General features: G+C 50.4%; 3 protein-coding genes across 3 annotated transcripts; 1 reads left to right on the top strand and 2 right to left on the bottom strand.

Moving 5' to 3' along the window:
- Positions 1-109: 109 nt before the first annotated feature.
- BO83DRAFT_398089 (phosphate-sensing transcription factor PHO4) lies at positions 110-2,494 on the bottom strand (the record flags this gene model as incomplete). The annotated part of the gene is made up of 2 exons (XM_025533232.1): positions 110-1,828; positions 1,898-2,494. The coding sequence occupies 2 exons, from the start codon at positions 2,492-2,494 to the stop codon at positions 110-112; spliced, it is 2,316 nt and encodes a 771-aa protein (XP_025388749.1).
- A 4,237-nt stretch (positions 2,495-6,731) lies between these two features.
- On the top strand, positions 6,732-9,042 carry BO83DRAFT_311578 (uncharacterized protein; the record flags this gene model as incomplete). Its single annotated transcript, XM_025527481.1, has 3 exons — positions 6,732-7,470; positions 7,541-7,999; positions 8,063-9,042. The coding sequence occupies 3 exons, from the start codon at positions 6,732-6,734 to the stop codon at positions 9,040-9,042; spliced, it is 2,178 nt and encodes a 725-aa protein (XP_025388750.1).
- A 1,442-nt stretch (positions 9,043-10,484) lies between these two features.
- hsp90 (chaperone Hsp90) lies at positions 10,485-13,211 on the bottom strand. Its single transcript, XM_025526073.1, has 4 exons — positions 13,137-13,211; positions 12,555-12,906; positions 10,690-12,453; positions 10,485-10,656 (listed from the first exon to the last, which is right to left on the bottom strand). Exons 2-4 carry the CDS (start codon positions 12,813-12,815, stop codon positions 10,606-10,608), a joined length of 2,076 nt encoding a protein of 691 aa, XP_025388751.1. The 5' UTR covers positions 12,816-12,906; positions 13,137-13,211; the 3' UTR covers positions 10,485-10,605.
- Between the last annotated feature and the right edge of the window lie 1,434 nt (positions 13,212-14,645).

Here is a 14,645-nt window from a genome sequence, read left to right on the forward strand (position 1 = left end):
TACTTTTGCTCAAATCCACGCTCGTAACACATATCACATCATAGTGATCTTTAGGCAAGGGTCAGTCCAGCTCGGGAATCAACTCGACTACGAGGTTTCAATCGTAGCCCTATGAAGAGGGGCCTATCTCGACACGGGTGGCTGCCAATTCTGTATCAACGGCATTTCCTTCTTTCCCATTTTCAGGGTTCGTTGTGTTGTCATCACGCTTTGCCGGCCCCTTTCCTTCCCCTAGGCGCTCTTCAGCGGCTGCTAATTTGCCCTTTGTTTCTTCCAGTTCCTGTTGTAATGCTTTGATATAATCAATAGCCATCTCCACAGTGCTAGCCTTGCTGATAGGTTGGTTTCCAGCCTTCTCCTTCTCCTTCTCCTTCTCCTTCTCCTTTTCTTTTTCCCCTCCCTTGGCGTTGCAGATTGCAGCTTCTTTAGCATGCTTTATCTGAACGAATGATGCCGGGATAAGGGTCTCAATCTCCTTGAGCGCATTGTTGATGCGATTCCTCCGTCCTTGTTCTGCGAGTTTATGATTTGTCCGCTTTGAGCTCAGGTTCTCGGCCAAGGTTTCAGGGTAGGAGACGCCAGGCAAAAGAGTGCCATCCAGGATATGCTGATAGTTCGACTTTGACGCGAGGTACAGGGCTGAAGTTTCGCTTGTAATCCCTCCTAGACAACATTGGTTAGCTTGATACGCCGCAAAAGGTGCCCAGGAGCAACTCTTCAGTCGATCAAAGACTGCCGGGCAATGAAGGCGCAGATTGGGTAGAAAGCACTTACCATCACCGCGCACCAATGGTTGTATACTGGGGCTTATCTTGGGACGTAAATTAGGGCTAGGCTGAGACGAGCTGAGACTCTGCCGCTTTCGGCCTAGAGGCCCCAACTTCGGAGTATCAGACTTCTTGGGCACCGGTCCGCTAGGGGAGGGCATGGCCAAAGAACGGGGGCTGGGCGCGATAGAATTGGAAGGTCTGTTGACCACTGGGGCAGACTTGGGCTCCATGGCAGGGGTGGCGCTTCCTGGCGTAGTAGTTGAAGAGGTCGAGTCCGCCCGTACCGTGGTGTTAATGCGGCTCACTGGAGGTCTCGAGACTGATTCATATGAGGTAGCTGATTCTGGAAGGACAACATCTTCCATAATATCGTCATGTGGCTCAGAGGGAGCAGGCCTGGACACAGTTGCCATCGGGCCAGTAGAGGCGTTGCTGTGTGGGGACCGTTGGATGCGCATCAGCAAAGCCGGGGTTGCGGGTTCATTGGCTTGCGACACCTGAGTGGTCTGGGGGGCAATCGCGGGAGACTTGCGGGACGGAGGAAGAGCAGGTGGCGGCATCAGTGGTTCAGATAGAGGCTCTGGAGAGACGGAATCCTGCCCAGAGCTCTCGTTACTCCCGTAGCGGAGACCACTACCACCGGAGCTGCGCGATTTGCTACTTCCCTGGTCCTGGCTTAGACTATTCAAGACCTCATCCGAGTTGATGTTCAAGAGTGACTTTTTCCGTGCCTGCGGCCGAACTGAAGGCGATTGTTGCTTTTTAGCGCGAGCGGAGAAGGACTTGGTGTTTGAAGGCTGGCGCCGATGTTTCCGCATCAGACCCGGCGAGGAGGGGGCTGACGACATAGGGAGTGCATTATCGGCTGGGGAGGGCACGAATCCCATTTCAGAGATTTGGCCGGTGTGGAAGGGGTAACCAGTGGGATTGGAAGTGTGAGCTTCGAGAGCCGGCGAGGTGAGAGGGGTGAAGTACTCTCCAGGGATGGTGTATTCAGGGAAGCGAAATTGACTTTCCAATGGGGTCATGGCAGGTGAGACCAGGGGGGTGTAAAGGGCCTGCGAAGAGCGGGTGCATGCATTAGATCATGCAGGCTAAACTCCAGATCTTGAACGGACCATGCTTACCTGTTCGTCATTCATTCGAGTGAACCGCTCGTACATCTCATGACCGTCATCTGTCCGGTGTGAGTGCGTAGCGGCACTTCCCTGGAGCTCGATACTGTTAGGGGTGGGGGGTATCACTGTCTGACCATGAGGAACGTAAGCCTGTGTCGTCGGGTGCGAGTGGTGGGACATCTGGTGTGACTGTTCCTGCATCGGTTGGTGCTGCTGTTGAGGGTGAAAGTACTGGGGCTGCGGGGGCTTGTGCGCGTAGAATGCCGGGGTGACTGGGGCATTTGAGTATGACGAGGGATGCGGCTGGACCTGCTGCCCATGGTTGGAGAGGTCGAGAGAGAAATCATTGTTCATGAGGTGGGCGTATGACGGCGACTGGGTGCTAACATTATCGGTATCCATGCGGACCAATTGCTCCTGCGCAGGTGCTGTTGTGGCGGGCATCGACATGGAGGCCGGGTGGGCAAGAGGCCGGGAAGCGTGAGGGTCACTTGGCCCATGCCCCTCCACATCAGGGAACTGCATGCCAAACTCGAGGAAGTTGGAGAATTCATCATCGCCCGGGTTGGTCATATCTGACCAAGCCAGAGGATGCTCTTGCTCCATGACGAGGAATGCCGCCTTCCGGATAGTAACAACAAGTTAGGAGGAGAATGGAAGACAAGACGCTGGAGATAACCGATCGGAAGTGGGATTTTAGGGTGCGGGCGAAGTGAGGGCCAACCGTGCCGGAGAAAGGGAAGGCAAAGTCAAAAGCGAACCCGGTAGGCTAGGAACGAATGATTTTCGGGACCGCGGCGCAAAAGAGAGGAAGGGAATAACAGGGCGGGAGAGCAAAAAGCTCAACAAGAATTGCTGGGCATGGCGAGAGCGGTGACGATGGTAAAAAAGAAGAGGAGGCAATGATGGTGATGATAGGTAATGGTAAGGCTCAAGCCTAAGTAGACGTAGTATGAGAGAAGAAGTACGAAGGAGAAGAGGTAGAGAGAGAGAAGGAAGGAAACGGTAAAGGAAGCAGAAGGAGAGGGTACCGGCGGTGGTGGAGGGGGCCACGGAAGGAAGACAATCTGAGGAACTAGACTCAAGAGAGTAAGTGCAAGTCAAGAGATTAACCCTGCCGTAGTCAAGAATTTATTTTCTAATTGTTGATAATATAGCGAGAACAGCAGAAATGGGTGTACCATCCATTCAAGCCATGGTGGAAGGTTAATTAGCGGACAGAGGAGGGGGCAACAGCGGCGCAGGAGATTCGTAAAGAGTGGACTTTTAGTTCATGGTGAGTAAGTAAGTGAGTCGATTACCGGGGGGAGGGTGGAATAATTGTGGATAATCCTCGGAGTCCCTAAAACGCTAAAGGTTAAGTTCGACGGCTTTTACAGACACAATCTGGTCCGGAGGTGCCAGTCCGGAGGTGCCAGTCCGGAGTGGAGGAGAGAAGGAGAGGAGGAGACGAGGAGAAAGAGGATCCCCGGCAGTGTAGCTTTCGACCGGAGAATTGGAAGGGAAATGAATGAAGGGACTAGACCAACTTGGGTCGGTCTTGCCTGGGCAAGTAGGTATGGTCGTTCTGGTACCTTGGTATTGTATCACCATAACCAATACATTACTAGTGAAATCTCATCTGTCCAATGATACTAGAATTGCTGCTTGTCTTCCATTGGGTCTGCATGGGCCATCCTTGCCCGTTTGGGACAAGCCCCATCACAGAGCCTGAGTTGATGACAGTCGGCTGGATTCGATCTAGCGCTTGGACTGCAGCCTGTCTCTGTCTTAGGGTACCTGGGAGTAAAAACGGGAAAATGGACACACTGAATCCCAAGGGTTGCTCGGTAGACCCAAACCAAGAAATAACCCATGCTTGTTCCTTCGGGTCGTTCAGCTGAAAGGAAAGCCGCCTCGAGGCTCTCGGCTGGTAAATCCAGGTATGGGAGCAATTACTACTACTGAGCGCAGCCCTCCGCACAATTCACAAACTTGTTATACGCACCCACAATTCCCCAACGATAAAAATTGTCGGCGTGGGATATTTGCGCACATATCACGGCCGGTCAATAAACATCTAAATTATAGTGTGGAGCTTCGTGCTGCGGATAATAACGGTCCGGATCTAGAGAACAGTAGATACTACCTAGGTTAGTAGTGCTTGCGTAGATATTGACTTTTAGCAGTTGTCCTGCAGCGTGTAGCGAATTTCCTGCTCTTCGTCTACGTCTCAATTCTTCTTCGATGCAATGGTAGCAAATTGTTTGTGACAATATAGCCCGAATGAAAACAACAATAGGAGGGACAGATCATGGCCACGGCCCAGAATCTCTGCAGAGGTGGGAATGTGACAAATCAGCTCTCAAGAAGACAGTCTGTCTCCCAGCTCTGTCATCCACGGAGGGCTCCATCCCCGGGAGGGGGGGGGGCCAACACAAAGTACTTCACTAGTTAGTACAGCAGATGGTCTACTACTTTGGTAGTGTGAGTGGGTAACTTTACTAGGCCCCACCTAATGGCGACAGAGGCAGGGGTCAGAATGGAGCCCTTCGGAGAGGGTAGTTTTAAGCTAAAATAACAGCACGATATGACTCCTTCGACGAGTGGCTGCCGGGTTGATTTTTCCCTGCCTTTCGACTTTTGCTTCTTTCTAGTGGGTGGCGTTGCTCACGGCCCAGTAGAAGTAGTACTAGTATTGTGTGCAGGTACAAAGTATAATATCCGCCTAGTAAGCAGGTCACAACCGGTTTCTTTCAATTCCAGGAGAATATGGCCTGAGCTCTGCATGCTCATCTATAGCTGAGGAACTTAAGTCAAGGTCATCGCTTAGGCTCCGTGAACCGATCGATGATCATGATCTCAAATGCTGAAGAACATGAGGAAGAATGACCACCCATGCTCGTATGATGGCCTTGGTTACTTGAGGTCCATGCAAGCCTTTCGGAAGGCACTGGCATGAACAGCGCCCCGGATGTTCCCGTATCGATTTCTTTTCTGCTTTTTTGTTCGTTACATTGCACCCCTACGCCTAGAACACACCAACGCTAAACCACCTTTTTAATCTCTCTCGATACAGGCAGATGTCACGGACAAATCTAATACCTTCATATACCCCCGAGTGGGTACTTAAGTAGTGAGTGGGTAGATATACTTCTATCTAGTTCGCCGTCTCGAGCTGCCGAGGAATGCTCACATTATCACCTACCTCTTACGGAGTCCAGCAGCAGGATGAAGCTGGATCGACTCCCAACTGGCCTCCGCGGACTTCTTGCGAACGAAGCTACTAGACATAGCTTCTGCCACTTTAAGCACCCTAGTCGGTCAACAGGACTAGCAGGAAGCGGGTGGGCATCCGGGCTGCCGCCCAAGACCACACAAGTCTGGCCAGTAGTGCGCCGGCTCGATATTATGTCGTCGAATCATGGATTCATGGTCTGACAACCTTTGGCGAGCTGTTGGCCATGCTCGGTTCACCTAGCGGTTTCGCAGGGTGGCGCCGAACTAAGTAAGGCTAGGCTAGGCTGCAGCCGAAGCATCTAGCAATCTCTAGGTGCAGATTTGAAGCTAGTGCAAGCCGATGCGGAAACCTTTTGAGACATTTGGTGACATTAATCTCAGCTAACGAGTTAATTAGTCGTATCTGTTATTTCACCCCGTTAGCTACGTTGGTGGAAATACCATACTCGAATCCCTGTCAGATAAGTAACACATAGGCAGGAATCAAATGATGGTGCAACAAAGGGGCCTGGATTGCCTGTTACTGTGTGGACGCCATGGAAAGAATAGTGGAGAGAGAGGCTACCATGTTCTCCGTAATGGCATCGAGGAAAAGAGAGGGAGGAGCGGGCTGTTTGTTTCTTTCGTGCTACTTAGCTTCGCCCTTAGCTCACCATCAATCAAACACGGGCAAGCTAGTGCCATTGAAGGGCGTTGCTCACGCGATCAACATGGCGGTGGATGACGTTTAAATTCTCACAGCTGATTCAATTTGAAAGTGGGATCAGATCAGCCATGACCACGAGGGTATGGAGGCACTTGATTATCGCGATTGGAGGGTGTTGGGAAGGCGAAGCGTCCATCGTTGCTGCCGTGTGCGGGATGTATCGATAAAATACCGGCTCCTACGCACCAAAGAGGGTCGGCAAATCCGATTCAGGTCATGGCTCGCAAATCCCGACATACTTGAGATAATCTTTATGTCCGTTAACCTTTTGATTATAATCTAAGAGGCGTCCAATTAATATTTAAATTTTTGATTCTTTGATACGGTGCTACTTTTTTGGTAACAATATCAGCAAACAGAAAAAACAATGTAAACTGGACAGTAATCATATTAAATTCTATTCATTAATTTGTATGTACTCGGATAATTGCGACGCCGTTCTTCGGAATAGTTTCCGACAGCCCCGAGGACTAGTTGGACTAAGCTAAGCTACAAGTTAACTCTCTCGGCAGTGGACAGAGCGGGTATACACTAAACACAGTATAAGTCTCTACATCTACATCCTACTATTCCTCCCTACCTTTACACTCCAATAATAAAATTATATGCCTACCTAATAGTAACTGTATATAACTGTAATAACTGTGACTACTAAGTTCATGCCGGCATGCATGGCTTAGCTAAGCAGGGTGCGGGGTATCCTCAGATGCTCCATCACGTGGCAGTCACCCAATGCCTGATGATGACATAAACGCAGACCAAAACCGACCAGGCATCGATCGAACGTCGCTCCTTCGAGATGGAATGCGTGTCTTCCTGTTTCCTCAACTACAATCACGGACTGCGTACCTATTCGATGTCTGGCCACCGCAAGGTCTCTGTTGAGTTGCCGCTGTAACTTCTGCTTCTTTCTCCATCATGAGACCTCCAGTGCCAGATGTTGCGCTGCCTCGATCTCGCAAGGCCTCCATCGAGCAGCAGTGGATCGACCCCCGCAGTGCCGCCCCCGCGACCTTCTTTCTGTCCCGCAATCACGGTCTCGACCACGATGATGACCTCTCCTCAGATGAGCCCGATGCCACCAGGACGAGCATGTATGGCGTACAGAGTCTTGAAGAAAGCATCCTCCAGACTAGTCAACCTGCGTCCGTGTCCCAGTCAGACCAGATTGTCGGTAGTAGTCTCGCCGGAGTGGAACCGATTTCCACAACATCTCAATCTCCCAACCGCGACGATAAGGATGACGATGACGACCAGGATTCCGGCCTCAACCGCCGCAGATCAACGCTCAAGCCCCTTGATACTCTTCATTCCAACAGACTTGACGCCTCTATTACCTCCGACCTGATCTCTCCCCGGCCCTTCACCCCCTTGAATCTCAGCAACCCGGACGACCCTTCATCTCTCCCTAGCAGTCCCAAATCTACTTCGAACCAATCTATGCGCCACCTAGATGAGATCTCTATCACAGACGACTTGAGTAGTCAGGCGGTTGCCTCCGGAGATGAAGACAATGATTCTCGATCTGTCCACAACCCAGACCACGATAGCACATCCCAATTCATCATGCCAAGCATCAAGATGCCTAGTCGGAGACCGTTCACATCTCGTGGGAAGTCACTTGGAAGGTTTAAAATACTCGTTGCAGGCGATTCTGGTGAGCCCTTCTTATCTTCAATCTTGTAGGGTCTGTGATCCTGCAGAGTGCGTGCTGACCGATGCTCCAGGCTCTGGGAAATCATCGCTCATTAGGTCGATCGTTCAGGCTTGCGAAGACATTGTACATGTAGACGACTTTCCGCCTACCGATGCCTTGACACCGTCACGGACTTCTCTTACGACGATTCAACTTTCTCAAGCCCATCGACTACCGTTGTCAGCTACATCAGAAATCTACGCCAGCACCAAGCCCTACCCATCTTGGTGGTCAGATTTGGAAGATTCACGCGTGCTGCGCCGTAGGAGAAGTACAGGTGATGTGGTCTTAGAGCGAAATATTTGCTTCGTTGATACCCCTGCAACCTCGCTGAGTCGCATCGGACAAGTGGATGCTATCATACAATATATACGTCAACAACTATCCCGCGCAACAACAGCTATTGATTCCTGCGATCACGACTTCCAAAATTTGCTCGCAGGGCAGGGTGGCACCCAAGTTGATGCTGTACTTTATCTCGTTTCTGGTGGTATGTAGTCCGAGCTTTTGGTTAGTCCACTCCCGTTGATGATACGAGCTCACCTTGCATCAGATACTTTTGCGGCAGACATGGAATGCATCAACACGCTATGCGAATGGACCAATGTCATTCCTCTAATATCCAAGGCTGACTTGTTGGCTCCGGAGCAGATCTCTGCAATTAAGTCGGGGTTCCACAAGCATACACAAGCCACTCCGGCCAAGCCCTTCCTTTTTGGAAACGCAGGTCTTGGAGCAGATGATCTTGACGGACAATTGCCTTTTGCGGTATCATCGGCAAAAACCAGTGATGACGATGTTATGGATGCCAGTACTTTGATGAGCCCTGACTATGTCCAACCCCTGGTGCCCTCTGAATTGACTTTGCTGGTCCAGAGGTTGTTCGACGCCGAGAATATGACTTGGATGCGGCACTCAGCTGCAAAGAAACTAGCCCAGCAGCAACGAGCGCATCTCTGGCAACGCCCGAATCGCCCCCAACCTAGTACACAACCATTTTACCCTGGCTCAAGCCGGGGCTCTCCCAGCTACACTATGGCTCGGATAGCAGATCACACGCGCCAGGAGGAGAAAATGGCCCGTTTGCAATTGGCGAAGTGGGCATCTGAGTTGCAGCAAAGCCTTAAAAACGAACGCGAGAGATACGCTGCCATGGCCAGGGGTGAGCGTGCCGTCTGGCTCACAGAACGGTTAGGCGAGTGCGTAGTCGACGGGTCTTTGGTCCCCATTACACAAACGCCAGGCTTTTGCGGACTCCGTGCTCCTTTGGAGAAAGCAAGCGGGGGCAGTCTACTTGTTCGAGCACAAAGTGGGCAGAATGTGGAATATCACCTTGCCCGAATTCGCCCGCAAGACCCTCTGGGACTTGTTTGGTTGTCCGAGGACCTTAAGCGGCGGGGCTGGGCCATTGTTCAGATTGTGGGCTCCTTTGGAGTTGTCGGGGGGCTGGCTCTTTGGCTTGCCAAAGCATGGGGTCTATCCTCGCGCAGTCTGTCTGAATGGCACTTTGACTGGTGCGGATCGACTGATTAAGTGAACCAGCCTTACTCATTAGGGTGGGCACTTTCTTCTCTTGTATCCCCCTACCCTCCCTTTCTACTCTACTATTTCCCATGATCTCCTCTCAATCATCTACGAGAGCGGCGAGACATAAGTTCTTGGGGCAACAGGCGTCAACTGGATTGACTCGCATGCAAGCAAACCCCGGCGTTACCACAGACAAGTTTCTATTTTCCCACATTTTTCCTCTCTCTCTCTCTTTCATCGTTTTCCCATCCTATTCCATCCACCCATACTCCTTTCTGGCGCTTTCCCATTGCATACAATTTCCCCTCAAGTCACATTTAATGAAGATATGTGCACAATGTACTCATGAACCACAACACAAGTCACCGGGGAGTCCAGGTGTTCAGTCCCTTCATCCGTGTACCCCCTCGCTTGATCAAATTCCCTTATGGTAGCTTACAGTCAATTGACTCGTCATATGGACAAACCGGGATGTTTCCATTTTTCCAGGCATTGCAGAAGTAGACACACATGCATAACTCTTTGAAGTATTATTTACTAGTAATCTAGCTGGATCAACCCCAATAATAATAATAATAATAACATAAAAAACAACAGATTTAACTACTACCAGCAGTAGTAACAATAACTACAATCTACATATATATATATACATCATAGTAAAGAATAAATAAATAAATAATTATGTCAAACCGTCTCGTATCCCTACTATAGTTACTATACTAGTAACTAGTTAGTACTCACTCATTAGTAAGTTCTTCTTCCCCCTCCGGCACAATCCCATCATAGAAATGAATCCATATTCCATCATATCAAAGTGAAGTAAAGGCTACTTATACATATAGTATGTTATGTATGCAATGTACCTACCCACTAGTAACTGAACTAATACTACTAGTACTTACTCTTTGTTTTAATACTGTCGATATATACTAACTAATCAATTAGCAAACTTAGTCAAGCCGAGACAGCAAATTGACCTGATCTGACTTGACTTTGACTGACGTTCTCCTGTTTCATGGTGCTGCTCATTTTATGCTATAGATAGCTACTATAGCGGTCATAAGAGCATCACCTAGGGATTAATGAATGAAGATGACCAGTGACTTCATGAATCGATCATCATGTATGTATGTAGGTAGATATGTCATTTGGGAAGAGTTACCAGGAAACAATAACTACAGTGATAGATAATACTGCCATATTATACTACGACCTATGTTGAGAGCATCAAGTTGAACAGAGAAAGCTTTTATTCTCGAGATAAAATCTACCGTACTAATACCACAAGCGGATCAGACGGAATGTATTTAGGGTGGGGGCAATAAACGCTCAAAACGCCGAAAAAAAAAAGGGTAGAATTCGTGATTCAGTAATTAAAAAGGAAAAAGGATCAAAGGAAAACCATCCTTTGCCGTTCCGATTAATAACGCAATATCGTTCAGTGAATATTAGATCCCTGATGCAAATACCGCTGGAACAGTTTCCGGGTCATCACAAAAAAAAAATCAGTTACATCTCATTTCCATTTTGCTCGAAAAGAAGATCGTGACATCATGCGGTCAACATTTAGTCAACCTCCTCCATGGAGCTCTCGGCGGCAGCGGCGGCAGGGGCAGCCTCCTCAGCAGCCTTCTCCTCGGTGGTCTCAGCCTCCTCGTCGATGTTCAGACCAAGGGAGACGAGCTTGTGGATACGCTCAGCGAAGCTGGCGGGCTCCTCAATGGTGAAACCGGAGACCAGGAGGGAGGTCTCGAAGAGCAGCTGAGTGATGGACTTGACGGTGCGGTCACCCTCGCCATCGGCCTCAACCTTCTTGCGGAGCTCCTTGATGATAGAGGACTTGGGAGAGATCTCGAAAGTCTTCTTGGAGGACATGTAAGAGCTCATGGAGGTGTCACGGAGGGCCTGGGCCTTCATGATACGCTCCATGTTAGCGGACCAACCGAACTGGCCGGTACGGATGGCGCAAGGAGAGCCAACGAGCTTGTGAGAGACAACGACCTTCTCGACCTTGTCGCCGAGGATGTTCTTGAGGCTCTTGGCGAGACCCTCGAACTCCTTCTCCTCCTTCTCGCGCTCGGCCTTCTCCTCCTCGGACTCCTCAAGCTCGAAGTCCTTGGTGATGTCGACCAGCTTCTTGCCGTCGAACTCCTTCAGCTGAGTGAAAGCGTACTCGTCAATGGGGTCAACCAGGAACAGAACCTCGAAGTTCTTCTGCTTGAGGCTGTCAAGGAAGGGAGACTTGGCAACGGCCTTGATGGACTCGCCGGTGATGTAGTAGATCTGCTTCTGGTGCTCGGGCATACGGGTGACGTAGTCGGCAAGAGAAGTAGCCTCATCACCAGACTTGGTGGACTGGTAGCGGAGGAGCTTGGCCAGAGTGGGGCGGTTCTGGGCGTCCTCGTGGATACCGAGCTTGATGTTCTTGCTGAAGGCAGAGTAGAACTTGTCGAACTGCTCGCGGTCCTCAGCGATCTCGGTGAAGAGCTCAAGAACCTTCTTGACGATGTTCTTCTTGATGACCTTCATGATCTTGTTCTGCTGGAGAGTCTCACGGGACAGGTTGAGAGGAAGGTCCTCAGAGTCGACAACACCCTTGACGAAGCTGAGCCACTCGGGGATGAGGTCAGTGGCGTCATCAGTGATGAAGACACGGCGGACGTAGAGCTTGATGTTGTTCTTGGTCTTCTTCGACTCGAACAGGTCGAAGGGAGCACGCTTGGGGACGTAGAGGATGGCACGGAACTCGAGCTGACCCTCGACGGAGAAGTGCTTGACGGCCAAGTGGTCCTCCCAGTCGTTGGAGAGGGACTTGTAGAAGGCAGCGTACTCCTCCTGGGTGATGTCGGCGGGGTTACGAGTCCAGATGGGCTTGGTCTTGTTAAGCTCCTCCTCCTCGATCTTGCTCTCCTTGACGGTCTTGGTCTTCTTCTCCTTCTTCTCCTCCTCCTCATCGACCTCCTCGATCTTGGGCTTCTTCTCGTCACCCTCTTCCTCCTCCTTGGTCTCAGCCTCCTCATCGGGGACCTCCTTCTCGGTCTCCTTCAGGACGTGGAGGTAGATGGGGTAGGAGATGAACTCGGAGTGCTTGCGGACAACCTCCTTGATACGGCTCTCGTTGAGGTAGTCGGTCTGCTCATCCTTCAGGTGGAGGATGATCTTGGTACCACGACCAAGCTGCTCACCCTCGGTGTCCTGGGTGAGGGTGAAAGTACCACCGGCAGCAGACTCCCAGATGTACTGCTCGTCATCGTTGTGCTTGGAGATGACGGTGACACGGTCGGCCACAAGGTAGGCAGAGTAGAAACCAACACCGAACTGACCGATCATGGAGATATCAGCACCAGCGGAGAGAGCCTCCATGAACTGCTTGGTACCAGAGCGAGCAATGGTACCGAGGTTGTTGATGAGGTCCTAAAAGAAGTCTATAGTCAGAATTTACTCTAAACTTGGAACGTCTGCTGCCCAATGGCAGAGAAAAGAATAGGGAGTAATGGTAATTGGAAAAAACTTACAGCCTTGGTCATACCGATACCGGTATCACGGATGGTGAGGGTCTTGGCCTCAGCGTTGGGGATCAGGTCGATGCGGAGATCCTTGCCCGAGTCGAGCTTGGAGGGGTCGGACAGGGACTCATAGCGAATCTTGTCCAGAGCATCGGAGGCGTTGGAGATCAGCTCACGCAGGAAGATCTCCTTGTTGGAGTAGACAGTGTTGATGATGAGGGAGAGGAGCTGAGAGATCTCAGCCTGGAACTCGAAAGTCTCGGCAGACATGGTGGCGGTAGGAGGAGAGAGACTGGTTTCTGAAGGAGGGGTAGGGATGTCAGTAAAACGGAAGGGAAGGTAGAGGAAGCGAAATGACGAGCTCCTCCAGATAAGATTCTGAAGTGGAGAAGGAGAGAAGTGGGTGAAAACGGAAGGGGAATTGGAAGACTCTTTATATTTGTTGACAAAGAGGGAAGGAAGGCAAGAAAAGGGCAGAAATTTCTAGAAATTCTGTCTTGCCTCCCGCTCTGAGCCAAGTTTGCACGCAAACGATAGTGGCTGAGTCAGAGAGCTCCAAGGTGGGGAGAGGGAAGTATAACTAGTACTGACCTAAAACGGATTGAAAGGTGGAGAGGTAGTGTTGAAGAGGGTAATGGGAGAATTAAGTCACGGATCACAAAATGGGAGGATAGGAGGATTAAGAACTGCCCACGAGGTGACAGAGAGACAAAGGGAGATGGAGAGAAAGAGAGAGAGAGGGAAGAGTGATTAGAGAGTTAGGATGGAGAGGAAGAGAAGAATGAGAAAAAAATAGCTGGTGAACCGAAGGGAACAGGCGACGGGGCGGGACCTTAATGTTCTTTGGGCGGACCGTCACAAAATTTCAGTGCGGCGTTTCTACGGCGATCCAGCAACTTCCACCGATTCCATGCTGCTCCTCCAGCTACTGTCGACTCTCCCAAGCTTCTCCCCCCAGGATGTTCCAGCGCCTTCCAGCTGCGGGATCTAGATGCTTCTGCCCACACCGTGTCAGGCACTAACCAGCCCTGTTTCTTCCCCTTTGCTCGGCACCTGCCACCCCCCTACTGGTTGGAGGGTTCAGTGGTTATGCTCCATTGAGTAACTTATCTAGTATAGTAAGAAGCCCATGGAATTCCCCGATCCGATATGCTTGGGGGGGGACTTCCCCAGATGTCTTCCTGCTTCTTTTGCTGGCGATAACTTCCGGGGGGCGATCTGGCTGCCTGAGGCCCACTATCTAGAACGTTCCGCTCTTTCCATCTCCCTCCCTCTTCCCTTCCCCTCCATTCCCCCATTCCCAGCCAATCCCGAGCTGCTATCACTCTGACCGCTTTGTGTGCTTTCATAGTAACCAATGTTACCACGGCTACCATCAATTACTACATACAGTACTTCACTGTATGTGTCATTTCAGTTCAGGCATGCCCTCTGGAAGTACTCTGTACCCACACAGTAGTTGACCTGAAGAACTAACTATTCACTACCTGAGTCATTGACTCATTCCCCCACTGGACCCCCTCCAACCTTGCTTGCTGTGTCTACACTACTTGCGCCAGCTGGGGACCTTGAGCACCCTTTATCGCACCTTGATTACGGTCATTCTACAACATACAAGGCGTCCAAGTCATTAGCGAGATTTCTGTGTTTGATTGTTTTCTGTAGATGTCTTCAATCTTTTTTTCTTGTATCCGTTTTGCTCCATTGTGGTTGCACAATTTGCAACAACATCATCCTGAGCCAACACCGCTCGCTACTACCCACCGCCCTGTAGCCTTTGAACCTCCCCGGAGTGCTAGCCCCCGAAGAAAGTACGGCACACAACTGAGAGACGTAGTAATGAAGAAATATTCCAGCAAGAAGCCATCCATTTACACTCCTCAAAACATGACGAGGCCGCAAATAAAAAAACAATGAACCAGAAGCCAGGGAAAGAAGTGTAACTAAGCAGGAGCCAGGACTAAGAAGCCAGAGATGGACTGCGACGGTCGTCAACATGGTAGGAGAGAAAAGAAAAGAAAAATAATGATAATGGGAGGTCAAAAGCCACCAGACATCAGAGATGAAAGAAATATGGGCATTCAGCTCGCTATGCTAAGA

This window comes from Aspergillus eucalypticola, assembly GCF_003184535.1.
Source record: "Aspergillus eucalypticola CBS 122712 chromosome Unknown BO83scaffold_10, whole genome shotgun sequence".
In the NCBI taxonomy this organism is placed as follows: Eukaryota; Fungi; Ascomycota; class Eurotiomycetes; order Eurotiales; family Aspergillaceae; genus Aspergillus; species Aspergillus eucalypticola.

Coding starts and splice junctions, on each gene's coding strand:
- hsp90 (XM_025526073.1), bottom strand. CDS start 12,815: ATGTCTGCCGAGACTTTCGAGTTCCAGGCTGAGATCTCTCAGCTCCTC. Junction 12,454..12,554: donor GTATCGGTATGACCAAGGCT/GTAAGTTTTTTC, acceptor GACTTCTTTTAG/GACCTCATCAACAACCTCGG. Junction 10,657..10,689: donor GTCTGAACATCGACGAGGAG/GCTGAGACCACC, acceptor GCTGCTGAGGAG/GCTGCCCCTGCCGCCGCTGC.